The sequence below is a fragment of the Poecile atricapillus genome, chromosome 18 (assembly GCF_030490865.1).
Source record: "Poecile atricapillus isolate bPoeAtr1 chromosome 18, bPoeAtr1.hap1, whole genome shotgun sequence".
In the NCBI taxonomy this organism is placed as follows: Eukaryota; Metazoa; Chordata; class Aves; order Passeriformes; family Paridae; genus Poecile; species Poecile atricapillus.
Window position 1 is genome coordinate 384,275 of NC_081266.1, and position 27,814 is coordinate 412,088.

The 27,814-nt window shown below is 40.5% G+C and overlaps 1 protein-coding gene across 3 annotated transcripts in view; it reads right to left on the reverse strand.

Annotated features, from left to right (window-relative positions):
* FBLN1 (fibulin 1) overlaps nucleotides 1-17,166 on the reverse strand; it is a 63,332-nt gene extending 46,166 nt beyond the window's left edge. Inside the window, exons 1-2 of one of the 3 annotated variants that reach the window (XM_058853040.1) lie at nucleotides 16,420-17,164; nucleotides 4,507-4,606 (exon numbers count right to left, since the gene is read on the reverse strand). In XM_058853040.1, coding sequence (XP_058709023.1) covers nucleotides 4,507-4,606; nucleotides 16,420-16,501 — 182 coding nt within the window. In that variant the 5' untranslated portion in view covers nucleotides 16,502-17,164. Of the gene's footprint in view, nucleotides 1-4,506; nucleotides 4,607-15,735; nucleotides 16,268-16,419 lie in introns of those variants that run through there. The other 2 variants (XM_058853041.1, XM_058853042.1) reach the window with 2 other exon arrangements.
* Nucleotides 17,167-27,814: the final 10,648 nt, after the last annotated feature.

A 27,814-nucleotide genomic window follows, 5' to 3' on the forward strand; every position in this document is an offset into this window, starting at 1 on the left:
ACAGGACATTTAGATTTGTCTCTTGGTGTAAAACCTTCCAAGTGTACCATTAACAGTCTCTTAAAACAAAGAAAGTAAAGTAGTACCTTTCTATGAGTCTGGAGGTTTTTAATAAGGAGTAATATTTTTAAAAAGCCAAAAGCTGTTTTTTCTTTATCTGCCTTATTCTGACTTCCAGTTAAAAGAGAGCAATAATATTTTTCTGAAAATAAATAGATATTCACAATATGGCAGATATTGTATAACACTAAATAATGAATCTTTAGGAGCATGAGGCCTCATAAGTGGTAACTCATTCAGGATATTTCAGGTAAAATAATGTATTTCTGAAGGATGAGTTTTATTTATGGCTCACTAGTGAACAAAAATCACTAAGACATTTAAAAACCCTTTATTTGTTGTTTCAGATGTTGATCTAAAAGTTATTTCACTACTAGATAGTTTGATTATAAATCAAGCTAAGCACTTTTACTTTCTCACTTTTACTTCCTGCTAAAATTTTAAAATTTAAAATTAATGGGGCTGATTTTCATGGAGTTAATTTCCAAATTAAAGTCTACACACCTAATTACATCCACAATATTTTCATATTTATTATTCTCCTGTCTAGAGGATGCACTCCTAATCCAGCACAAATTTCATAATTACCTAATTTTTATTTCACTTCCTTTCATATAATCATTAAAATTTTACTTTTTTATGTAAAAAATGTCTTGTAAATCTACTTTTACTACCCTCTGTCTCTCTCATTCTGCTTCCTTCAAGCTATGTCAGGTCTATTTATGTGTACAGTGGAAGATCTTGAGCAAAATATCAAAATTTAAAAAAATGATTTTGCAAAAAACAAGCTGGGTCTTCCAGCCTTAGATTCTTCAGTCTGCATTCTTGCAGCACTAATAGATAATGTTATTCCTGATGCAATTCCAGAAAGGCTACACATTGTTAAAGGCACGCAAATACCATATGGAGATAGACTGTTTCTGGCATGGGAATTAAGTTCAGTTGCTAACAGCTCTGTGCAGGGGAAACTCTTCACTTAGAAAGGAAGACGACTTATTGGACAGGTTTAGTTCCAAAATTAAATGTCAATTCTTTCCAGCTGCTGTGAGTTTAACCACACCACAAGAAAATGAATGAATGGGGAAAGACCCACTGTGATATTACTCATTAAAAGCAGCAGATATGTTACTCATTAAAAGGCTACACTTGTATTTACTGAGTCACAAAGACACAGAGATAAATACTGACGTTGTCCAAAGAGATAATGCAATGAGATTAACTGGTGTGTAGGGCAAGAAACCACAGTAAGTGACTGCAGACATTGGGCCCAGAGCCTTGTTTCAGCTCAAACAAAATGGATTAAGAGCAACCAGAGGGATCTTTAGAACTTGTGAACTTCACACAGGGTCTGTCTCACCTTGTGTAGGACAAAAAAGTAAATGTCTGTAGTTTGAATCACACCACACTCAGTCAGTGACACTGATACAGCTGAGGAGTCCCTCAGGAACCACAAGGGACTTTGGGATAAGAATACTACAAATATGCTAGAACCAAGAACTGCCACCTTGTTCCTGGGATGCACGGCAGATACAAGAATCCCAGGGCTGGAAAGCAATTCTCTCTTTAGTACAGAAGGCATTTTCCCTGTGAGGGAGGTGAGGCCCTGGCACAGGGTGCCCAGAGCAGCTGTGGCTGCCCCATCCCTGGAAGTGTCCAAAGCCAGGCTGGACAGGGCTCTGAGCAGTCTGGGATAGAGGAAAGTGATCCTGCCCATGGCAGAGGTTGGAACTGGATGATCTCTAAGGTCCCTTCCAACCCAAACCATTCCATGATTCTATCATTACTCTGGATATATTTGAAATGGTTGGGAAACAGCCAAGAGGATGCAATTCAAACTCAATAGGGCAGCTGGTTCCTCACACAAACAAGAGACTCTAGCAGTGGGCTTCCTTTGAGGGAGAGACTGAATCTGAGACACCACTAAGTTATTACTATTCTAAACAGATGATTCAAAACCAGCATGGAAATTCTTGTAAAGAATATTGGGGAAAGCACTCACACCCATTCTCTTCTGTGTTGCACAGACTTTGCACGGCAACTGCAAAAAATCCCTTTTATTTCAGGAACTTTATCAAACCTGCTCACTTCAGAATGTGTTTTCTCCTTGTATTCATCTACTAACCTTGCAAACTGAAGCTGCAATATGCAGGGCAAACAATTTCCCCTGGCATTAAGGGATATATGGCTTTCTACCCCCACATTTTTCTAGAGCACTCAATCAGATGGTCAACACTGCACTGCATAGATGTTCAGGGGATCCCAGCTGGGGTTTAAACAGCCACAGGAATGCTGACATGTGGCCCCAGACAGCTCCCACTTCAGGCATGAATCTAAGCAGGAACCCAGTTATTTTGAAAATCTGTGGCCAATAAGGCATCCTGTTTCTCAATCCTCTATTCTCACCTGCCTAGACCTCAGCAAGGGCAATGAAGCCAGGTCTTTGTGCAGCAGGAATAAATGTAGAACATTACTGTCATTACCCTCATGTGCCTGCAAAAAAAAAATCATTCTCCCTCAGTACTCATTCTGGCCCCAATTACACCAGCAATTAGGAGTAGAATTTGGCCCTGACCTCTGTGTCTGAAAAGGCATCCTAAAGTGATTTTTTTCTGTACCTCTCACAGATAGGTCAGTTTGCAATCATAACTGGAGTAAAATAATATTGATGTTTAAAAAAGTGCTCCAAGGTGCCAATTTTACTTAGTCATTCTTAGAGTGAAATCAGGCTTCAGGGGGAACATGCAAGCATGAATAAATGCAACCAAACTGAGTCTATCGACCTAGGGTTTTGTCAAGAAGTGCTCATATCTCTCACAGAATACATGCCTTTTATTTTACTAGTATAATTTTCTTAACTACATCTCAGTTATGCACAAAAGCTAGATGAATCATTAGTGAGCTTTTTTTTCCAGTTCCTATGAAGTCCTAGCGAGTCTCTAAAATGAAAATCTTTTGAAGAATAAATTATTTAAAGCAGAATCTCAACTAGCATTAATCAAATTATGATTAAATCATCAAGATACTCAGTCCCAGATTGTTCAATAAACTTGGTTTCCTGTTTTTCCTCCCTCTGTTTTGTCTGTAATTCTTATGACTCTTCAAGTATTTCTTAAATTGGCATTTATTTCCTATCTGTCAATTCTTCTGCATAAGAGACTGCTTTCAATGCCAGTATAAATTCAAAAGTCAGAAAACATGGATAGACTTCCCTGGAAGACCCATTCTTTCTGTAATAAAAATCAACCCAACACTTCTACAATTACCCAAGTTAAATCACTTTGCAAATCATTTAAGCAGAGGGGAGCAAAGTAAAATGTTTTAAATACAAATTTCTCTGTGAAGCTGCCTCTCAAACTACCAGTTGTTAGCTCCACTAATTAAACGTAACAGCAAAAATAATGCAAACTACCACTGAGATAAAAAATACAAATGCCACAATAACATAAGACATGCAGTAGAATCAAAATCTTAATTAAACATTTGCCTTCATTATTTCATTTAGTAGATTACCAAACAGAAACATCGTATCAGTTCTGAGTAGAATTAAGAAATCTGTATATTAACTTAAAAGTTCTATTTTCTACAGTCAAATACATTTCATAGAATCATAGAAACAGAATGGTTTAGGTTGGAGGGGACCTTAAAGCTCATCTCATCCACCCATCCTGCAGGGACACCTTGCACCGTCCCAGGCTGCTCCAAGCCCTGCCCAACCTGCCCTTGGACACTGCCAGGGATGGGGCAGCCACAGCTTCTCTGGGCACCTGTGCCAGGGCCTCACCTCCCTCACAGGGAACAATTTCTTCCTAATATCTAATCTAAACCTTCTCTCTCTCAGAGTGAAGCTGTTTTAGATACTCTCTCTCCATCTTTCTTGTAGGCTCCTTTCCTAAGCTGAACTAACTGGGAGAGTCCTTGGATCGCTCTGTGGGGAACTTAAGGCTGAAGTTGGCTGAGGACTGCAGGACAGTGACCTGTGTAGGAGCACAGAAGGCTGCCTCACATGCATACACACATATCTACTTATTCAAACCATAGTTAGGCACCTGCAGGATCTGCTGTGTGTCTCTATGAACGTTTGCCCAGAAACGTGGCCAGATTCACAACCAGCTTGGTGACATTTGTGCAGCCACACTGAGTCATGTCCTGACTGCAGGCAGAGCCCAGCCCCATGAGCAGAGCTCAGTGGGAAAACCTCTGAGTAAGAGACAGTACATGCCACATGGCTTGGGGCTGGGTCAATCTACACTAGACTGACAGCAAAAATTAAAAGGACTTGATGCATGAAAAGCAGGCACTCAAGAGGTACTCCCCAAGTGCAAGCTGAAAAGCTGGGATATGTCAGATGGGTGCTTCATCTTCTAAGTTAGCTTTAATACCTGCCATTCCTATAGTTTCACATTAGAGTATATGCTGTGTTTTAATATATAATATGGAACTATGTACCTGCATTCTCTAGACTCGGATATTAACGGCAGAGAAGCACATATTCTGTTTTTATTTGCCCATTCAACACCCTTGTCACAGCATTCTTCCACTGACAGATCTGCAGAAATGAGGAAAGAGAGAAAAACATAATATATTTAATACAACCTTAATAAATGGCACTGCATCTGCCAGTTAAAAAAAACACAGCCAAACACAAGCAAGCCAGTTTTTCCCTCCCTGACTTACACACAGAACAGGGCACCCATACAAAAGGCAGCTGAGGCCAAAGAAAGCACCTGTCAGCACCTTGCAATAAAGCCCAGTGCTGGAGGTTTTCCTTTCTTGGTGAAGCAAACTGCATTTTCTCCTAACCTTCCACACAGAGACACAGCCCAGGGACGGATACACTGGCAGCAACCAGCTCAGATAGTCCTGCCAAATAAAACCATCTTTGGGATTGCACTCCTTTATTATCAAAAGCAGCAGTAGCAATAAGCAACCTCTTAAAATCCTGAAGAATACAGGATAAATCAAATACCTGATATGAAAACCAGATGAATCTCATTACAAGAAAATTTGCAGAACTATTTTTTTTCCTGAGGTTATTATCCAGTTAATCTGTTTTCAATTTTTTACTCAAAAGTATGCCCGTAAATGCCAAAGTACTGTAGAGAGGAACAAAAAGGTATATAGTATTTTGATCACTTAACATATGAAAAAAAAATTTTAATCCTGTTACCAACTTATACAAACTCTGAAACTAAGCGGAAAACCACACCGAAGCCAATTACTTGCGTAGAGCATATTTTTACAAGCTTCTAATTTAATAAAACTGATTACTGTTAATGAACTGAAAACACTACAGGTTTGCTTCATATTCCAAGTGCAAAAGTTCACTGCACAGCAGGTGCATCAGAACTTGGAATAAAACACGAGTCACACTTTTCTATTAATTATCAGTAGTCTGAACACTGAGCAGCTCCTTGTATAACAAATACACAAAGTACGTAAAAACCCTATTTGGTTATCCAGAGGGACAGCTTTTGAATTATTTCTCTCTGTTTCCAAAGTTTTTTGACTGATGTCCCTGACAAGTTTCACCCAGGAGTGCTGAGGGATCTGGATGATGACGCTGCCAGGCTACCTACGATGGTTTTGAACCTCATGGTGATTGAGAGGAGTTCCTGAAGGATGAAAGAGAACAAGCATCTCCCTGACTTTGGGAAGGACAAGAGAGAAGATCTGGGAAACTAAGAGGTGGTAAACCTCTTACAGAATCACAGAACCATTCAGGTTGGAAAAGACCTCTGACTGCAGACCAGCCTGTGCCCAATCCCCACCTTGTCACCCAGACCAGAGCACCAAATGCCACGTCCAGGCATTCCTTGGATACCTCCAGGGACAGGGTCTCCACCACCTCCATGGGCAGTCCCTGCAAATGCCTGACAACCATTTCAGTGAAGAAATTCTTCCTGATGTCCAACCTGAACAACCCCTGGAGCAACTTGAAGCTGTTTGGCCTTATCTTGTTCCTTGTTCCCTGTGAGCAGAGCCTGAACCCCAGCTGGCTGCACTCTCATGTCAGAGAGCTGTAGAAAGCGAGAAGGTTCCCCTTGAGCCTCCTTTTCTCCAAGCTGAGTCCCTCCCAGCTCCATCAGCTGCTCCTGATGTTCCAGAACCTTCCCAGCTCCATTCCCTTCTCTGGACATGCTCCAACTCCTCAATGTCTTTCTTGTAGTGAGAGGCCCAGAAGCAGATGCAGGACTCAAGGTGTGCCCCCACCCAGTGCCAAGAACAGGGAGAAATCACTGCCTGGGCCCTGCTGGTCAAACTGTATTTGACACAGGTCAGGATGCCATTGGCTTTTTGCCCATCTGGCACACTCTCCTCATTCTCTGGGAAGGTGATGGAGTAAAATCCTCCTGGAGACAATGTCCAAACACATGAAGGACAAGAATGTGACTGGCAGAAGTCAGCCTGGATTTATGAAGAGTACATCATACATTAAGCATGATGGTTAAGCATATGATTAGTTAATCTCACAGCCTTTGACAAGGAGGTGGCTAGTTTAGCAGATGAGGGAGCTGATGGTGTTTGTCATGACATCTGTAAGGCTTTCAGCACCATCTCCTATAACATCATCACAGACAAGCTGGCAGTGGACACTTCAGGTAAGCAGACAGGGAGGTGGCCATGGGGAAGCAGTGCACCCTTCACCAGCTCACAGGTCATACAGGTCTGGCAGGAGTGGCTGATGCATGGTCGTGCTGCCATCCAGAGGAACCTCAAGAGGCTGGAGAAATGGGCCAACAGGAGTCTCAGGAAGCTCTGCAAAGGGAAATGCAAAGTCCAAATGCAAAGCTCTGCAAAGGGAAATGCAGAAATGCTCCTGGGGAGGAACAAGGCCTATGCAGCAGTGCACACTGAGGACCTGCCAGCTGTAAAACAGCAAAGAAGGACCTTGGTGTCCTGGTGGACTCCAAGCTAACTGTAAGCAATGTGCTTTCCCAGCAACAGAGGCCCACAGCACCTTAGTCTGCATTAGACAGAACATTGGCAGCACACAGAGGAATGTGATCCTTCCCCTCTGCAGAGCACTCATGAAACCTAAAGTGCCATGGACTGTCAGTCCTGGGCTCCCCAGTTCAAGAAAGACATGGATGTGCTGTACTGAGTCCAGTGCAGGGCCTCCAAGATGATCTATCTACTGGAGTATCCTTCGTATGCAAAGAGACAAGAAGAGCTAAAAGTCCTGCTAAATGGGGAGAAAGTGGGAGAAACCGACCATTTTAGGCATAGATAAGTAAAACCTGTGAAAGGACATGGTTCCTGTCAACAAATATTGCAGTATTATAGTAATATTACAGTAAACAACAATCAAAATTATGGGATCAAGTAAACCAAACATGTTTTAGTAAGAAAACCATTATACTTATAAACAGAATTACATCTAAGTATTAGTTTATTACAGTGTTCTGTGCTCTATGATGCTGGTCATTCTTCTAGTCTTATCCAAAATAATGGTCAAAATTCTGTCATTGCTAAGCCAGGGCAATATTTCTCTTGAATTCCCCAGTGTGTCCAGAATTCATGCCAGTGACTGAAAGCTAAGTGCAATTTATAATGCTTCAGAGTAAACCAGTCTAGTAAATAACTCTGCCTGAAATCCATGCATTTGTGTCTAAGCTCTTCTTTGGGAATAGGGACTCTGTCTGGGGCCCTCTGCCTGACAAACATCATATGCATCAAATTTCATACAAAAGATTACAAATAATCTTATTTTTAGTGTTGCTGTCTGCAATCAATCTTAAGTGTGTTGAAAAATGATACACATTTAACTGAAGTGCAGAGCTGCCTGTAGGTTTTTACAGGGCTTTGCACAAATGAGTCTTTAGCCAAGTTCCTCCCCAGAAGGACAATCCCTGGCTCTGGACACCAGCTCTTCCCTCCAAGCCCTGGCAGCACACCTCTACTCCAACCAAATAACCCAAGAATTCAAAGCAGGCCAAGCTGAGGAAGCTTGTCTGAAGGAATGCATCCAGACAAAGAAGGATCATGAAGAGTTTGTTGAAGGAGAACTGTGGTCCAGGCCCATTGTTTTGGTGACATCACAATTCACATCCTCTAAAGATCCTGCCAAACATCTCCTGAGACTAGAGAGAAGTAAAAAACAAGCAGTAAAAAAAGCACTCCACCCTCAAGGCCATTCTTCTAATATGTAAAAATCAAACAGTAAAAAACATTTTCTCTTGGCCTTGCAGTTTGGTTTAAAAACAGTAATTCATGGGCAAATCCCTACTCTTTCAAAATCTCAAAGTGTGTGTATCACATATTGGGTGTCAACTTCTGATAGCACTAGAAATTATTCTATTTGGGCATTAAGAGTTGCTAATGAGTATTTAGAAATGAGACAGACTTCCCACCTCCCAGCTGCAGCTTTGCTGCTGATTCAGCTGCGCACACGTGCACATTCGTGTGGCTCCCAGTTGGAAATCTTTAAGCAAAAAGTTCATACTGAGGCCATTTGTGCCTTCTTACATCCTCTTCAGGGGACCAACAGCACGGAGGGGCTGTGGCCTCCCTGCAGCCTCTCCTATGAGCTGGTACTGCAGGGTGGGAAAAGAATCAGGCAGTGGGGAGCAGAAGGTAGAAACTCCTCTGATTATGACATCTCAAGGAATCTCATTGGAAAGAATGGGGTTTTTTTCTTGACTGTAACCACATGTCTTACTTCAGCTGCTGGGCTCCTGGCACGCCTCAGATCATGGCAGTGCCAGCGATGATCGAGTAGCAATGACAGTACTGCTCCACTAAACCTGGTGCTCCTTCAACAGCACTGCAAGTGCACAATGTTTCATGCAAACCAGCCAGAGAAATCTCAGGCATCCTAAAGACAAAGCCCTTATGGGAAATGCTGATGACATCATCTTTGTTCAGATTAGATGTGCCTTTTTATTTGGAGGGAGAAACCTTACAGGAAAGTTGTAACATGCAAGAACACAGTGCCAGATCCATTTTGTGAAACTGAGGAATGTTGGTTTAGCTTTCTGGTATCACAAGACAGAAAAATATGAGGATAAACCAGAGCTCTGTTAATAGAGGAGCATGTTAACTTCCTTTTCATCAGATACTGTAATTTTACATGCTAACTGATTTGTTCAGAAAATCCCAGGTTTATTTTGGATAAAATCCAGAACAGCTTTATCACTGCTTTGTTCCTGTACAAAAGTATGTGCAGCAGGGCATCCAAGAGAACTTGAGCTCTATTAGTATGGTAACAGCAAGGATGCCTGTCCTAATGGATACCTGGTGTATGCTGGATTCTGAGAGACATTTCAAGAGTCTTGGGGAGGAGATAGCAGAAACACAGCTGGAACTAAGTTCTCTAATTTTACAAAAGATGTCATGAAGAAGATCTATCAGATAGGGCATGATTAAGGTCAAAAATATCCAAACATGTGCACATGATGCATTTATGTGCTAGTTCTGAACTGTGTTTACACAGATATGATGTGTACAAAGGTTGTTTTAAAAAAAAAAGGTAGTTTGCTAATTTTAACAGGATTGCCATAACTTGTGGGAGTTCAAAGCAAGAAATGAAGTTAATATCTGGATTATATAAGGTTAATAACCTTAGACTTCTATGATATAATAATTGCTTATTCAGCTGCTGCAGTAAATATTTTCTGCAAAAGAAAGACAAGCTGAAGAAGGTTACCCAAAAGCATGATTCCTGGAATGAGAACCCCTGAATTGCTTCTTGTGCAAATGATAAGCAGAAGCAAAATTAACTGGATAAATTTCATAGCAGTATGATTCCAGCTAGATCAAAAAGGGAGATTTTTTTTTTTTTTAGGTAACAATCTACAATAGCAGCTATTCTGCACAGTTGCCTCTAATGGAAATGCCTATATAGAGTCCAGGATTGGAGAGCTGTTCATTACTCAGCACTGATCTACAGAACAGGTAACAACCTGATGGTGAAACCAAAGCAAAGTGACACCTGAGCCTAGGTGGCCTCACCAGGCCAGGGCCATTCAGGATTGCCTGTTCTTCAGGGTGCTCAATAATCTGACCCTCAAACACCTCCATTTCCCAGCCCACATAACCAGCTGCAGTTGGGTATGGATTAGGAAGTGAGTCCAGGTCAAGGGGTCAAAATCACACCTTCTTATTAAGATGTTCATAATCCTTTAAGCATGTGAATTGATTATGTTTGCAAAATGTAGTGCAGGTCTCGCCCTTCACTCAGTTTACTGCCTAAGAGGCTCAGCACAGTGGAATGTGAGAAAACAAAACATGACTATCCCTTCTCAGCATATGAGGATACAGGCAACAGATAGATTCTGTGAGAGGCCAGCACTAATCCAATGTGTTTCAGTAACAGTACGTCATGGAGAATTTTTGGAACTCATGATTATAACAGGCACACAGTGGTTTAGGTTTCAGGTAAGAACCACTTTCAACAGCCACCATGTATCTTTCTGATAAAACCTCTCCTGTCCTGTCCAGAAAACTCTCTCACTAATGAGGTTCATCCATCTAAATCCCAGCTGGAAAAAACTCCAAAACTACTTACAGAATTTGATTCTCAGAATGACAGACAGGCCAGCCATAATACCCAGTCACATTCTTTGTCTTCCAATCTCCCTTTACATCTGCATTGTCATAAAACTACAGCAACTGCATCTCCCTTTAACCCAGGTTCCCCTTCACTCAGCATTCAGGACACGGAAAGTGTGCTTGGCCTGATCTGCTATACCAAATTAACTCCTCCTGAACAATGACACCTGGCTGTTATCAGGTAGACAAAGTCAGCTGCTTTTGTAGCAGGGACACCAGTTAAATGCTGGCAGCTGGGATTTGTATTCTTGTTTTTTCACTCTTCTTGCAACAAACTGCAGAAATGCTGTCTCTGCCAATGCAAACACACTCTGGCTGGCCACTTAAGGTATGGAATAGACCTGGAGACATGTTTAGAAAAGAGGGGAGCCAGCTGACTTCAAAGGTCCAACTGGTAATAGATTAACATGACAAATAACATGACAAATGTTATCCCCAGCTGGATGCAGCACTGTTCACCATCACTCTCTGGCCATCCAGCCAGTTCCCAACCCAGCACAGAGAGCTCCTGTCCAAGCCTGGGCTGCAGCTTTTCCAGGAGTTTACTGAGGGAGACAGTGTCAAAGGCCTTGCTGGGGTCCAAACAGACATATCCACAGCCTTTCCTGCACCCACCAGGCAGGACCTGGTCATAAAAGGAGATCAGGTTGGTCAAACATGACCTACCCCTCCTAACCCCACACTGGCTGGGTCAGATCCCCTGGCCATCCTGTAAGTGCTGCATGATGGCACTCAGGACAAACTGCTCCATTACCTTACCTGGTACTGAGGCCAGGCTGACTGGCCTAAAATGACCAGGATCCTCCATCCCACCCTTTTTGTGAATGGGTGTCACATTGGCCAGTTTCCAGTCATCTGGGACCTCACCAGTGAGCCAGGACTGCTGGTAAATGATGGAGAGAGGCTTTGCAAGCTCATCTGCCAGCTCCCTCATCACCCTGGGATGGATCCCATCTGTCCCATAGATTTATAAACATCCAGGCAGCTCAGCAGTTCTCTGACTGCCTCCTCCTGGATAACAGGGGGACCATTCTGCTCCCTGACCCCATCTCCCAGCCCAGGAGGACAGCTGTCCTCGGGACAAGCTGTCTTCCACTAAAGATTGAGGCAAAGGAGGTGTTGAGCACCTCTGCTTTCTCTTCACCTGCAGTTACTGAGTTCCCTCCCTCCCTTTTACCGGCTGATAGACAATCACTCACAATTCACATTCAGCTAAAAACTACAACATCCTATCTAAACATATTTAAAGTTTGAACCTTTACTTTCAGATTGATTTCCCAGCTGAGAGTGATTATTTCAGGACAGCTGAAATCACTGAACAAACCCAGTTAGCACAGTAACGAAAGCAGCAGCACCCTAAAGGAAATGCCTGGTATGTTAGTGTGTTTTGTGGTTGGTTTGAAAACGGCCAACATTTTACTGGAAATTGTTTTAGGTCAGGAGAACACTCATTTATAGGGAATGTGACTCTGGTAACACCAACAATGGCCATCACACAACTAGAGGGATTTTTCAGATACAGCCAAACCTCATTTTATGACATATCTGTGTACAGTTTATAAAACAAGTTCTTAAAAGCTTCATGGCAATAGCTGGTGAGGAGGACAGGAGCAAGGATGGAAGTGGTAGTACTTCCAATGGATGTACTGCAAGTAGCATTTGCACATTATATCCCTCCAAAGCTTCATAAATCCTTGGAAACACTCTAAAAAGCTGGAATATACCATACAAAGTATTTCTACATCTGTATGCTTCAGCACTGATAAAAAAAAAAAATCTTTTCTGGTATTGCTTTCTTTATTACTAAGATTAAAGTCTCAATGCAGATTTTACTAGACTCAAAAACAAACCATTTATTGGGGAATATACTGCACCCTTGTGCAGCATTGCTCATTTATGGTGCAACCATAACCCAGAAAACAATGTACTTCCTATACCTGTGTACTCAGTACCCAAAACTACATCAGCTTTTTTTTGAATGAAAATGTAACAGTAATTTGGTTAACTGAAAAGAGTATGAATGAAAATCCCTGAGAATCTTGAAATTTATTTTATTCTTAAGATACAGCAGCACATACTTCAAATCCAAAAGGCAACTTCTAAAAGCTTTGAAGTCTGAAGTAGGTTATAATAGGTACAAATTAGAAACAAAGTACTCCTTAGTGCTGGGGGAAAACAGAAATGTTGCTTGCTTTAAAATGTGAACAGAAGAAACAGAATGAACTGTTTTAGCCAAAGTTTTGTTGGTATATTGAGGAGAGCACGGGAGATGTTTAAGACATGCTGCATCCTGTTGATCAGAGAAGACTTTCAACACAACTTCTTCTGGACTGTCCTGTGTCTTAGCAGAGGACAAGTAGCCTTGCCAAGTCTGATAAATATGCAAGTGACTGTCACAATTTTCTCCTCACTGTACACTCTTTCACTGTAAATCACCCAGTATATCATCTTAGTAGGTCCTTGTCTACTCCTTCTCCACTTACTTGACATTATTCTGAGCATTTCTAAGCTAATTTTTATTCACAAAACATTACAGCTGGCAATTCCAGCCATTTTTCTTGAACTCCTCACTCATCTGTACTCATGTTTTCTCTCCTTTTTGGGCTTTTTGATTGTTGTGGCTTCTTCCTATGTTTTCTCTCTTGCTCCTGACAACTCCTGCATTAATTTCTTTGCAGACATTTTTTTCTATTCTTTCTTACCCTGCAATCTTCTCAACCTTTTGCTTACACGTCTACATCTTATCTTGGAGCAATTATATCCAACCTCCCAATTGAATTGTGTGATGACTTAAAATCTCACCCCTGGCCTATCTCCTTCCAGTGAACCTACACAAAAACACGAGTGCCTAACATTTCAGAATTCTTACAAAAGCTTCTGCCTATTTTGGCTAAAACTACCAGCTTACTTTGTTATTTCTCAACTTTACTAATTTCCTTTGCTTCCTGTAACTGTCAACCATCACTTTCTGCTAAATTTTCACAAAAGCTTTTGCTCATTTGTCTCTTTCCTACTAACCCACTCTATGTTACCATTAAAATTCTTGCCTGTGCCCTAAAGTTGTTTTATTTGGATTTCAGCTCCCTCTTTCTTGACCTTCTCTGTTTCATCTTTTATTCTGTACAGATATTTTACTACATCAAGTAAACCCAGATCTCTGCTTACTGAATTCATTTTAGCACCTACTTCTTTAGAAGTATGCATAACTCAAAAAACCAAACTCAAAATCTTTCATGGTCCCAGTTAACTATTTCAGTGAAGTCCCAGAGAGCTAAAGCCCATCTTTCATTTCAAAAAATAACAATAGAAGTATTGTAGAACAAGTTGGTCTTAACACAACTATTTATTGAAAACACATGTAAAGTTGATATGAAACTTGCAGAATGGGCTAAAGTAGGATGACAAATAAATAACTTTTGAAAATGCATTGACCACCTTTCCGATAATGCCTGAAACCTAAGAGAACAATATAAATATACTGGCAGTAACTTGATAAGCTGGTTTATGGGGGTTTCTCTTGGATTTCACTAGCACGTCTGCTTTCAATTACACAGATGAAAAACAAAGAGCTTTAACATCTTGCTCTTCTCCTGATTACAATAAAATCTCATTTCTGAAAATAGCCTCTTAAAACAAAACTCAACTAAAAGTTACTTTAGAGGTAGCAGTCACGTTTCAGAAGTGGTAGTATGTGATTTTTTGGGGCAGGTTTTATTTATAATAGCATACAAGAAAGCACAGATTTAGCCTTTCATGTGTCCTACCTCCACCCATATACTTCTTATAAATGTACTGTTATAAAAGCACATGTAAAAATCATAATCTTAAAATAAAACTCATTCCACAAAGTCAGTGGAACATTTTTTTTATTACAACAGTAAGCTTCCCCTGAATAGACATGTTTCCAGATGTTTAGTGAGTTAAAACTGTGCCTGCAGTACCAAGATGTGCCAAAGAGAGAGCTACAGGATGAACTATTAATCTGGCCATGATGATGTAATTCATCTTCTTCAGTTTATGGTAGTTGATGTGTGTTAAATAATGCAATGTTTACAGTGAAACAAAGTTTCATCATTAAATATTTTAAGATTTTAAGATTCTTTTGCGAAGAATGATATACATACCTATATTCATGTTCCCCTGAAGGCTGTCCCTTCAGTTTCTTCAGAATGAAGACTTTAAAGACCTACTGATGGTAGGGTTACTAATGGTTCATTAGCAAGGAAAAGCAATTAAGAAAACTGATGGTAACAAGTTTAGAAGAAAACTGTCATAAATAGGTTGTCCTAGTAACAATTTGCAATTGTATCACTAAAGCACCTAAGAGCTCCTATTTGCTCCAAGGCCCCTTATTCCAGACCTGCAGGGGAGCACAGACTCTGCACCAAAGACTTCAACAACATGAACTCACCATGTAATTATTCCATTTACCTCCAAAACACAGATTACTATTCAATATTCAATAATTATTTCACCCAACAGAAGCCAACTCTTTAAATGCTGATCTCCTAAACAGGGATCCTCACCTGCTTTCAGACATTTAAATTTACTTTTATCCAGTGTACTGTTAAGTTTTAAGAAATAGAAACTCTCAGTCAAATTAGAGTATGGATTCTAATTTGGGAATAAAAAAATTTAGCCAGTTTTTGTATTAAAAAAACTTCAAAAAACTGAACTTACAGATCTAATGACTTCCCAGTTTTTTAACAAGTTATCTAGTAACTAAGGTTAAATGTACAGAGGTTACAAAGCAAAATTTTTCATGTTCTACAATAATGTTGAATGCTTAAAATTACTATGTCTTCTCACTGTGACACATCACAGTTTTGCTGATGTACTCTGTTGTCTAAGGCAAAGTAGGAGCTATTTTGATTCTGGAGGTGAATGCTGTTGTTCTGACCATCTTATTCTGTCCCTCTTTTAAAGGAGTGTTACAATCTCTTTATGAAAAGCAAATGTTTTGACAGATATCTGTGACAAGTGCTTTGCTTTATGAAAATCCAAGACTCAAGACACTGTGACAGTAACCAATTATTTACTTCACTGGCTTTTGTCTGCCTAGGCCAGAGTGTAATGAAACCTCAATGGACCCCTTGGGGTTACTCTAATGGAAAAGTCACTTACCTGTTAGCTGTGAGAAATTCATTACCACCATAGGACAAATACTTTCTTTGTTATCTCCTACAAATTAAGATTTGCCTGAGATCTCTACAATGAATTAAATCAAGTTCACATCCTCTCTTCAGACAGTACTAAAAGATCGGGAAAAGCGTGCAACACGGAAAAGGAGTCATGGCCCGGCTCCAGATCCCTGCTTTCAAAAGCAACCACATCACATGGCATCATTCATAAATGCTCCACATTTCGTCTCCAAAAAGCCCGCATCCTTTGCTTCGCTATTCCTCCCGCTCCTCTGGAATTCCAATTAACTGCTGGCGCAGTTTCCCATGTTTTCCGTCGTGTCTCCGGCAGATCAGAGCCGCCACCTCTGCGCTCCGCCGGGTTCGGACCCATCACCTCGCGGTGCCACCGCCTCTGGCTGGGGACGAGGGGCACCGTGCGATTCCTGTGATAGCCACAGGATGCTGGGCTGGATCCCGGCTGGGCTGTGGGCCGGGAGAAGCGAGTCACCCTTTCCGCGGGGCGCAGCCCGTCCCAGCACAGCCCGCACCGAGCAGCAGTGCTCCGGGGGCTCACCGCACCTTCCCGCTCGCTCGGACGGGGCAGCGGCGCTTTAAAGCCTGCCCGGAGCGTCCAGGGGCACGGGGAAGAAGGGCCCCAAGGACAGAGCCCTGCTCCCGCCCTTACCTTGTCCCCGGAGCTGAGGCAGCAGCGCCAGGAGCAGGAGCAGGAGCGGCCGCAGCCGCCGGGCCCCGCCGGGGGTGTCCATGGGCGGGGAGCGCTCGCTCCGAGCGGGTCTCGGCTCTCCTGCGGTGTCCGCCGGGCTCCCCCTCTCCTCTTGCTGCCGCTGCTGCTGCTGTTATCCCAGCCGCCTGAGACCGCTTGGAAAAGAGCTCGCAGGAACCCCCCACTCGGTGGGCTTCACAAAGATTTAATTCAGTGCCTGCCCGCTTAATTATACAGCCTGCAAGTGCTCGGCAGAACAGAGCCGTCACGGCAGCTCGGAGGCACGAACCCTGTTGCTTATGATGCCCCGCCGCCCCCACACGCTCTGAAAGTGACTCCCTTGAGCTCGGAAAACTGCAGATCCTCAGGGTGAACCTCGGGCCGGCGTGACTGATTCTGTGAAGGAGAAGTGCAGCGACTTCTCTGGCTTCCAAGAAAACCAGAACGGCAAGGCAAAGGAAAACAAAACAAAAGAAACCACCTAGCAGAGGTTTAACCTCTAAAGGGGAGATATTCAACCCCCCTGCTAGGTCTTTCCGTGGATTTCACCCCAATACAGCTTTTGTCAATAAAATAAGATTTTAAAAAGGAGAGAGATTCTAGAATCTTTCAATGAAATTCAGCGGGGAAAATGAAAATCCCTTCTTCCCTCCCCCTCCTCTTAAGAAATCAGGATGAGAATTTCAAACCAAATGAGGCAGCTCTGCTCTCTCTCCCCTCCCTTCTTTTTTCTTTTTTCTTTTTTTTTTTTTTTTTTTTTTTTAACCTCCTTATCTTATTTAAACAGGAACACAAACACTGATAGTGGTCAAAGGACCCAGTTGGCAATGCTGTTGCTGAGATCTTTAAGATCATGAGAGGGATAATATTTGCAGGCAAATGGGGATGGAAACACACAGAGGGTTCAACACCCCAGTATACTTTGCCCTCAATTTTACACAAACAAAGAGTTGGAAGTCATTGTGTGTTTACTTGAAGGTTGTGCCCCATGGACTCTGCTAGGGCTATTCCTCTTGTAACTACTCAATAATGCAACTTTTGAGTATCTCTCCTCAAAATGTCCAAATGGAAAAAGTATTTAAGGCAGCAAGGGTTGAATTTGTGTTTTCTTCTGCACCAAGTTATTTGTACTTTTCTAACACAAGAACATAAATACAGCCATAAGGCCAAGAGTCCAACTATCTCAAAAGCCTGTCTTGAGCCATAATCATAAAGTAGTGGAAGAGCATGAATAAGAAAAGCACACATGATAATTTTCCCAACTACTCTCCCAGCCTTCAGTTCCTTTGAGTTTGGAGCATTTCCTCAATGTGGTCTGTGTACTTAGTAGCCCTCAGTGAATTTCTATTCCAGGTATTTATAATGTCTCCCCAAGAGTTCTTGTAAAACTTTATCATCCAAAGTACCCTTTGGCAGTCGGTTTCATGGATTTACCAGTGACTGTGAGAAGGGCCATTTCCTTTTGTTCCATTTGAACCAGGTTCCAGTGTCCTTCTGGTGCTGCCTCCCACATACACTGCAAAGTTATCCAAGAACTGACCTCCATCCACACTCAAAATGCCGACATCATCTTCCTTTAACTGCCAGGGGGGTTTTGGTGGTTTTTTTTTGGTGTTTTTTGTTGTTGTGGTTTGGTTTGTTTGTTTTGGGGTTTTTGGGGTTTTTTGTTAGTATTTTATTGGGAAGGGGCAGATGGAAAAGGGAGAAAAGGATGGATGGCTAATTCTATTTGGGGAGGATTTTAATTGGGGGATTTTCTACATAAGCATGTCTATTCCTCTCTCTTGTTTAAATGCCCTAACTCAGTTTAAAAGGATTTTACATTAGTTACAGTGGGACCTTGCCAGTGTTTTATTCCAACCTCCCAGCTACCATTTTTCATGTAGCAGACAGCTGGAAAAAACACTTAACAAAGATCACACCTTGTCTAAAATCCATACCAGTTTACTGAACCAGAGGAATCCCCTCTATAGAAACTCTGGGTTCAGTTCAACATTGCCTTATTTCACTCTACTTTAAAACCTCCCCTAATTGATTAAAGGTGGATAGAAAGGACATCACCCAGCATGCCTGAAACAGTGTAAAGTCATACATAATAGCCTGTCCACACATGGAGTTACCCTGATTAACACCATGTGTGGACATTTTTACTCCAGAGTAAGAATTCCTTGTTCCTGTTTAGCTTGCCATCACAAACTATACCAGAAACAAGGCAAATTTAAATAAGGTTTAAGAAGTATTTCTAGAAAACATCATGGCTGTGGTCATCTGCAGATCTGACAAAAGGTTTTTCCTTGGTTTGGGGTGGGGTTTTTTTGCTCAATACACATTTCTACTATAAATTGGCACTCTCACCTACAGTCAGATTGAGAGGCCTCAAGTACATGTGATTCCAATTACTGACCCCAAGCTTTGTAATGAGCTGAGCCATGCACTTCAGGCTCAATCCAGAGGTCCTGGGAGTCAATGAAAAGTAAGGGTTTATGAGAGGAAACATTTTGCATAACCACATTTTTTTCTTATATCTGTTTGTAAAGGCTCTATAATCTTTTGTGTAGCTCTAAAACAAACAAATTCTTTAATGAGGATTTTGTTTCTACTTCAGAAGAATCAAAATCATTTGCAGAAGCTCAGATTAATGAGTAATGACAGCGTAACAAATCGTTGCGCAAGTCATTTCCAAGGGTCCTGTTGAGAGTAGATACACACAAGAAGATTGGCAAAGAATTTAGAATTACTCTATCAAATCCAGCCATCTATGGCAGCAGCTCCCATTTGGCTACTTAGGAATTCTTGAGATGGCCTGATAAAGTCTCTATAAGGGCATCAACCTCTGTGCAATGAACAAAGCTGACCTGATGTCCCAGCTGCTGTGCTTCCCAGCTAATCTCTTTAACTGCAGCTCCCAAAGCCTGACTTTTTACCACTCCACCTATCTGTCCCAGAGGTTGAGCAAAAGAGAGGGAAATGAAATTGCACTGTCTTTCCTGTTTTCAGGAAGAATGTTGCAAGGAAGTTAGTAGACTCACCTGGAAGTTAAATCGAACTGCAAATTTCTAATTGTAAATGGAAACTCCTCAGGCCCTATGGCAAAACATGAAGCTACATATTTGCTCTTGTATGTGCCACATTAAAAATGCATAAAAAGGCCTCTTCTCCTGCTTGACAGGAAGAATACATCACTGATTGATACACAAGAATTAAGATGATTCATGGATATTACTGTCTCCCACTGTAAATACAAGACCTCAAACTCTACAGTAGGTAAATCCACGGCTATTGGAGTACATATGACCACTCAGCTTAGCTCCAAACACTACTATGAGCATGGTACAACTGACATTCAGCTTCTTTGCTGTGTTGAGCATGAAAAGAAAGAGAAACTTAGCAGAGTTTTCAGAGATGGATGCACAGTAATAATTGGTTATTTTTTTGAAAGTGCTACTGCCATTACAGATAACAATTGCTTGCTTATTTTGAGTCTAAGTAAATGTAGTTTCATTTTTAATAGCTCTCTGGACTTGTATTCATGTTGAAGTTGTCACTTTGTGCATCACCACTGATCACCAAAGACCCTTAGGATAGTATCACTTGGGGACACTTAATATGCACTTTCCATATCCTTGTCAGGGATTAATTTGGAATAAACCAGGATGCAGGCACATCCCCATCCTCAACTCCCAAACTATGGTTCCCAGCCTAGGTAAAGAAAAGGAAATGGGAGGACCAGGAGCCTCCTCTGTTGCCCTACAAGTCCAAAACTGCGCCTCCAAGAAAGCTCACCCAGACACCACCACCACTAAGCTTGTTATAGCATCTTGTAGCTAAAAGCAGAGCTGGAATTCCTTCTAGAATAATTACTATGTCGTTCATAACAATCCTTAATTTAGCCTGTTCTTTAGATAAATTGTATTGTATATAAATAGAAATACATAAATAAGTCATATTACACACACACACACACACATATATATATATATATATACACACATATGTATGACTAAATGGATGCCAGTAGTCCAAGCCACTATTCCATTTGCATATACAAGAAATACAGATGCTTGTATCAAAACAAGAGAATCTGCCTGGGCACAATGTTTCAAATGTCTAAAGACTGTCAGAAGAGGTTTGGCTTATCTTAAAGAGCTTCTCTCGTAAAAGACAAAACATGCTTCTAAGCATGTTGAGGTTTTGCCCATTTTGGAGTTCATATCCATTTTTTACATGCTGCCTACATTTTCTTTTCTCTCTTGTCTGATTTAGGGAAAAAGATATAGCTATCTTGGACACTCAGAACACACACTGGTTGTCCATTAATATGTATGGGGACTGCTTCTAAGACTAGGGGGGAGTTTTTATGGGCATAAAGGAATGCTTTGATGATCCATGTCATTTCCCTTGTGGCACTATTTGTAGAATTCAGGAATAATTCAGTCTGACATTCATAGGGCATTTCCTGCCTTTCCTTCTAGAGATGCATCCTCCCAGCCTCTCAGATCTCTCACTTCCCATAAATTTCCTTTCCCCTTCTAAACTTTCTCATGTCCCCACACACTGAACTAGCCTGATATCTGAATCTGCAAGGTGTTTTCCGTGACTTGAGCCCTAGGAAGGCTGTGGTCCTTTGGATAAGCTGGAGAACAGTGTGAGTCATGCACACACATAGGAAGGGACAATGGCATCTGCTTTAGACTCTGCTTGGAGCCTCCACAAATCCAACAACAGCAGGAATCAGCCACTATTTTAGCTGCAGTCTAAATAGTATCTCATTATAAAGGATGGGGAAGATCCATGAATAAAGCAAATGGCTATTCTGGTAAAGGCCATTTCCCCTCCTGATAACCCTGGTAAATTTGAACTCCAATCCCTTGCCAAACAAAAGTAATGTCTGAGTATGTGACCCAATGATCTTTGGACACCAGAAAATACACAAATGAATGTAAGACATTTCAGTCTTGAATAAATAAAATCCCAGAGTCAGTTGTACCTACTAGCTTCAGATCAGGAGTAGTTTTCTGTTTCCTCATGGTCACTGAAGACCTGCATCATTCAGTGCTTCTTCATTGTTTCATGAATTTTCTGTATTATTTACAAGTCTTTTTGCACAGTTCTAATAAACAAGAACCCATCCTACCCATCTGCAAACAGTCCCAGCCTGACAGAAAACCTTTATCTTACCAGTAGAAACTATGATTTAAAGCAGTATAACATAAGCAGGCAATCAGTGGAAAGAGTATGAACACTGATAAAACTCTGCAACAAATTCATGTATACTCATTTCCTCCTTCTCCCCCAGTTTTACAGACAGCCTGTTTCTTTTCCTCAGTCTCAGTTTCCTTATCAGAGGTTCTCAAACCTTATTTACTCATGTACCACATCCTTTAAACTTCACAGCCTTTGGCTTAATATCTTTGTCCCAGGAACCTGAGATCATTCTTGGTGGCCTGATTCAACAAACACATGTTAATGATGCTATTTATGGGGAGTGTGGCTGCATTTACAAAATGGTGACACAATTCTGAGCAGTGGCTATGAGACGGTACCTTAATAAACATGAATTTGAAAGTTATTGTAGTGTAGCAAACTGTTTAGAATAAAATTATATATTTCCCATATTTTCTAGCACAATTCCACAGAAACTGGTTGATACCTGGTGTATGTGAAATTTGTACACCCTGGGTTTTCATAGGAAAGGTGAATGGATCAGAAGATCTATGTACAGCTGCAAAATGCCAATACTGAATGAACTTCATGTTCCATGCTGCCTGTGCCCTGTTGTTCTCAGGACAGCCAGCTTCATTTCTATGTCTCCATCATCAGCCAAAGCCTGTGTGGATGAGGAGGCTGGCTCAGTCTTTGGAGAGATACTTATTTGAATAACATTGAGCTTTTCTGTCTGTCAGGGATTACTTCGTCATTCCTTTCTTAGCTCCTGGGTGAGCTCTGGAAACAGAGGAAGCAAAAAAGTTTAGGTTCTACCTGAAAGAACTTGAAACAACTGATCTTTTCTTTTCCAGACTACCCTTGCTCTTATTTCTTTTGACTTTGATCTCACAACTGTTCTTTCATATAGTCATAGAGTTTGGGATTGGGTGAATGAGATATTTCTGCAAGAGGGAAGAACAGCCTCCAAGTGAACATAGGAAAATAGGATGTGGCATACAGACAGCGGCAGCTTACACCAAAAGGAGGTAGAATAAACATCCAGGCTGCTGACAAAAATGACCCCCCACACCCTGAAAGTCCTAAACATGTAGGAATTAATTGTCCAGGAGAAATGTGGTCTGCTAAACAGCAAGTTTGAGCAGACTTTAATAGATACTCTGTTTCTAGCTCAATGTCTCTGGCTTCTGATATATCTTTTGGCAAAATACTGGACTTCTTGGTGCCTCATGTTGTCCATAGGGATAACCTGATTTGTAAAATGTTTTGAGCTCCATAAAATTAAACAAGGTGCATAATAATTAGTTGTTAGAAACTAGCAACTTTAGGCCATTAGCTTCCCAAGATTGTGGTATGAAGTAATTTGGCCCAATTTTAACTTCTATTTCTTCTGTTTCAAAGCAACATCCTATATAGTCTATATTACAGTAAAATAAGTTAACATTATGACAACATTAGTGTTCAGAATAGCTCTCATATTTTCTCCAAACTTAGATATGTACAGACAGGCAGATTTCCAGCCAAACAGCAGATAAAGACATTTTCTGGATAGTTGTTCTGTAATTTGTACTCTGCTTCTGAAATATTCCACAAACATACAGGCTGTCATTATGGAGATCTAACTTGTGCAAGTCAGTAATAGTTGCATTGCAAGTCAGAAAACAGGGTTCTTCCAAATAGGTGAATTTGGGGGCCACACAAATGCTGTCTTAACTCTCCTGCAGCAGATAGGTCGTATGAAGAGCATTTGCAGAATTATTTACCTGAATCCAGAAAAATAAGCTCCTTTATTCATCCCAGTTTATTCAATATACTGTGTTTAATAGCTCTTCTAAAGACAAGTGAAAGTTTGGCTCTGAGGAAATCACTGGCAAAATTCCCATTGACTTCAGTGGGGCCAATGCTGCTGTTAACTCTTCCCTACAAGGAAAATCCAGATTGCCCAGGAAGCTGGCCTGCCTCTGCTAAGACCTCAATCCACACTGCTTACAAGTTGAACTGATTTTGTACAATTATGAAAGCTGTTATTCTTGAGAATTTGCCAAATCCTCAAGACAAAACTAGCATAATAAATTATCCCCAAACTTTTACCCTGGAGTAAAACAAACCTTCTCATTTTATAAATGAAAGCACCTATGTTGACTTGCATATTCCAGTGGTTTCACTGACAATTTAACTGAAATTTTTTAAAAAATTATTATTTCCAAAAGGAAACTCATGCTTATTAAATGAACACTGATGAAACATTCTGCCTCCAAGTCTGACATTTCATTATAAAGGCACTAAAATATATAAAATTTGTTGAAATATAAGTATATTGTTTAGTATCTTCTGAAACTATCAGAATTAAGGATGATTGATAGCCTGTGAGGAAAGGCTAAATCAATTGGGATTATTCAGCCTGGCAAACAGAAGGCTCTGGGGTGGCAGAATTGCCCCTTCCAGTACCTGAAGTGAACCTAGAAGAAAGATGGAGAGAGACTATTTACAAGGGTCTGGAGTGATAGAACAAAGGGGAATGGTTTCAAAGTGAGAGAGAGTAGGTTTAGATTGGATATTAGGCAGAAAATCTCTGTTGTGAGGGTGGTGAGGCCCTGGCACACAGTCCCCAGGGAAGCTGTGGCTGCCTCAGCCCTGAAAGTATTCAAGACCAAGTTGGACAGGGCTTGGAGCAACCTGGGGCAGTGGAAAGTGAAATGGGATGGGCTGTAAGTCCTCTTCCAACACAGACCATTAATTTATTTTATTTAAACTTATTTAAAAGATTTAAATATATGTCTATTCCAGACCATTTACCACACCAAACCATTCAGTTTCCTTGCTCCCATCAAAATACAAAGATGACTTTGTAAATAGGAAAAAAACCACAAGGAACTGAATTTAATGTGGAACAGAAAATTCAGCAACATTGTGATAGTGCTTTATGCTGTGAAGTTTCACAGTAGATGTTCAAGTACTGTTGTTCTGATCATAGTTGGAAGAAATTGGACTGTTTTCTCTGAAGCAACAAAGCTAAGAATAGCTATAACTTTGCAAGGAACTGCCACTGAAAAAACTGGTAATATTTGTGTTGGAGTGCTGTAGGACCAGTTCCCATGGGATGGTATGTAGCCTGATTTCAATACAGCCAAACACTTCATCATTATTTAACAGGCTTATTAACCTCACTGGGATTACTCACACTCCTTAATTTATATATGCCCTTAAATTCTTTATTGAACTGGGTTATATAAAGTGTCCAAAAAAAAAAAGTCCAGTCATGTTTTTCATTTTCCAAAATGTATGTTGAGAACTGTAGTCTTTCACTATGATTTCTGAAGCCAGCCTTTGCCAGACTCCATCATGGGTCAAAAGACTATTTTTCACACACATGCTATTCATACCTCCTTCTGTATTTTCTAACAGCTCACAGATTCTGAGATCCTTTTCACTTCACTGCCTGTCACAACGAGCTGTTTCCTTTCTTAGCAAAGCCAGCCTTACTAGAAATGTCTGTAAATTCTCTTTTGGTTTGCTGTTCTGTTTCCAGTAAAAAAAATCATGCTGGAGTTTTCACTGCCAGATTTCTCTTCAACTCAACATTGAGGAAGAAGACCCAAATAGTAATGTCAGCATTGCTTTCATATGTCAGTCATATGTAGATTTCATATCGTGGATTTTCATTTCATTGTATGATAATAAGCTTTAACCGGTACCATGCAAAGCACAGAGGACGCATTTAAGCAGGGAAATTATATTAATATGGATTTTTCTAAAACCTCTTAGTGTTTGTAACATATCAAGTACCAGGTAAATATCTCCCTTCTAGCCAGGGATTCAGCATAAACAGAAATTGAAAAGAGAAGTACATTAATCAGTGTATTTTGTTTCTTAACATCTGACATTTAAAAACTAAATTTAAGGAGTTACATGTCTTTCAGCAGATCACTAGTTCAAGAACATTTCAAAATTAATTTTTTCTAATAAACACAATATTTGGAGAGAGAAGGAGGAGTAAAGAGAATTGTGGTTAGTTATGATGTAGACTTGCTTTTGGAATCAGGAGGAACGTTGCCACTAATTTCAAGGGTAGAAAGACTGAGCTAAGTACATGACAGTTGCACTAAAGGAATAAACAGAAATAATTCCTGCCCACAGGTTTAAAACACTGTGTTAAAACACAAGCACTTGATCTGAAATCTAGTCTTTAAAAAATAAAATGATCAAATTACAAATAGTCAAGACAGCTCTTCCCATTTACATGCAAGCCTAGTCCAGAGACCACTGAAGTCAACTAACAATTCTCAACACTTTCCAACTGGTTGAAACTGCTAGATAGCACTCACTATGGGCCAATTATTTAACCAAGATATTAACACTTGTGTTCCATTAGAAATGTTTATTTCAAATTTATAAGGCTTTTTTCCTACAATACAATGAAACAATGTAATTGCATATACAAATTCTGGCATGCTCCCAAAGACAGTATTTTGTGAGCCTTATTATCCATTTCCCTGTGTTTCACGTTAGTCATTAGACCTGGTGCTAATTGTAAGACAGAAAAACAGTAGGTGTTTTCTTTCATTTTCTTTACATTGTCTCAAATGACTATATAAGAATTTGGGTTCATTGAAATCTACTGCTAAATTCTCCTTACCTCATAGGAAATATGGTCCAATCCAAGTTATATGAAACATTTTCTGCTGTGGAGATTACTTTTGACATACTCTGCCCTTCAAATAAAATGAAAACTAGCAGGTAGCTAATATGGATGCAATACTAACTAACCATATAATTATTAACATGTCATTTATTAACATGTAAGTTCTTTTTACTCTTAGTTTCATGGTCTTGTGACTATTAAGATTCGTGTTTGAATCACCAGTTTTGAAAAGTTTTAAATAGTGAGGTCCCATTTTTGCTTTCAAGATCACTTTTTGTCAGCAGATGCACAGCTCATTATAATTATTCTGACAGGTAACACCAGAGGCTCTGACTCCCTTTCCTGTTAGAGAGGTCTTTGGCATCCTGTGATGCAATGTGGGACCAGGCAGCCACTGGTCTTTATGGAAGGTATATCCCTTTGGAAGCATCAGCTCAGGAGAAGGAGAGATAGCACTTGAAATTAACTTTCACCAAAAAATTGAGTTTTCCTCTTAAAAGAAAATCAATGTAAATTTTTTCACTTAGTGCAATCAGAAGCTGCAGCTGAATTCTAACATGGAGTCATCTTCATGTTGTTTTAAAACTATTATGTAATTTTTCTTTTCATTTAATCCCTGATTTCTGTATTGGATTCATATAAAGTCTCCAAACAGAAGATCTCAGGAGGTTTAACAACCTGTGAAATGGAGAAAAGCAATCTGCCATCTTCCTGTAACAATTGCATAGAACATGCAAGTAAGGACACTAAGTTTTCACTAAGCTTTCTCAGAGGATATTTCAGGGTCTCAAAATAAAGGCCCCAAGTACTCTCTGAAGCTCAGAATATCTCCTCTTCAGTATTTAGGGAGGAGTGCTACATCTGGCTTTGAAGCATCCAGGGTGCTCAAAGCATTAGTAGGAGTTACAATCAGTTATGAGTTGTACATTAAATTCATTACAGAAATTAACACTGAGATTACCATAAGAATGAAAATCATCACTGCATTCTTACTATTCTCCCAAACTTCCTGAAGTACAAAGCAAAGAAGAAACAGAGCAAAACATCTCAAAATAAATGTTTTTGTTTGTACCGATTGTGTCTCCTAAACAGCCAGTCTGGCTCCCCAGTGATGAACAGGGAGAACAAATCTGCTATGCTGATCAGAAATATAATCCTCAGACTACATTCAGTTCATATTAAAAGATATCCACACAGGCACAGGTATCCAATCTCTCCTGTGGAGCAAAGAAAATGGAATGCAATTTCTTCTCTAGACTAAAATTTTCATTGCTCCTAAACCAGCCCTTTACAGCCCCTTCAGAATCTAAATTTCAAACAGATTCGCCTAGCCCCTCTGATGTATTCAGGGCAACTTTAAAACAGTACAAGAAAGGTAATACAGTGGAGCCTCTTTGGCAATTTGCCTGAATCCAAACACATATCATCTGTTGGCAAGACAGAAATGGTTTGGTTATGTCAAAAGTGGCATATGTTACTTTAGGAAACAAACCTCTGCAGCAGGAATTTAAACACAAGTGAGGCTCCAAAGTATCTGAACAGTGCTCTTAA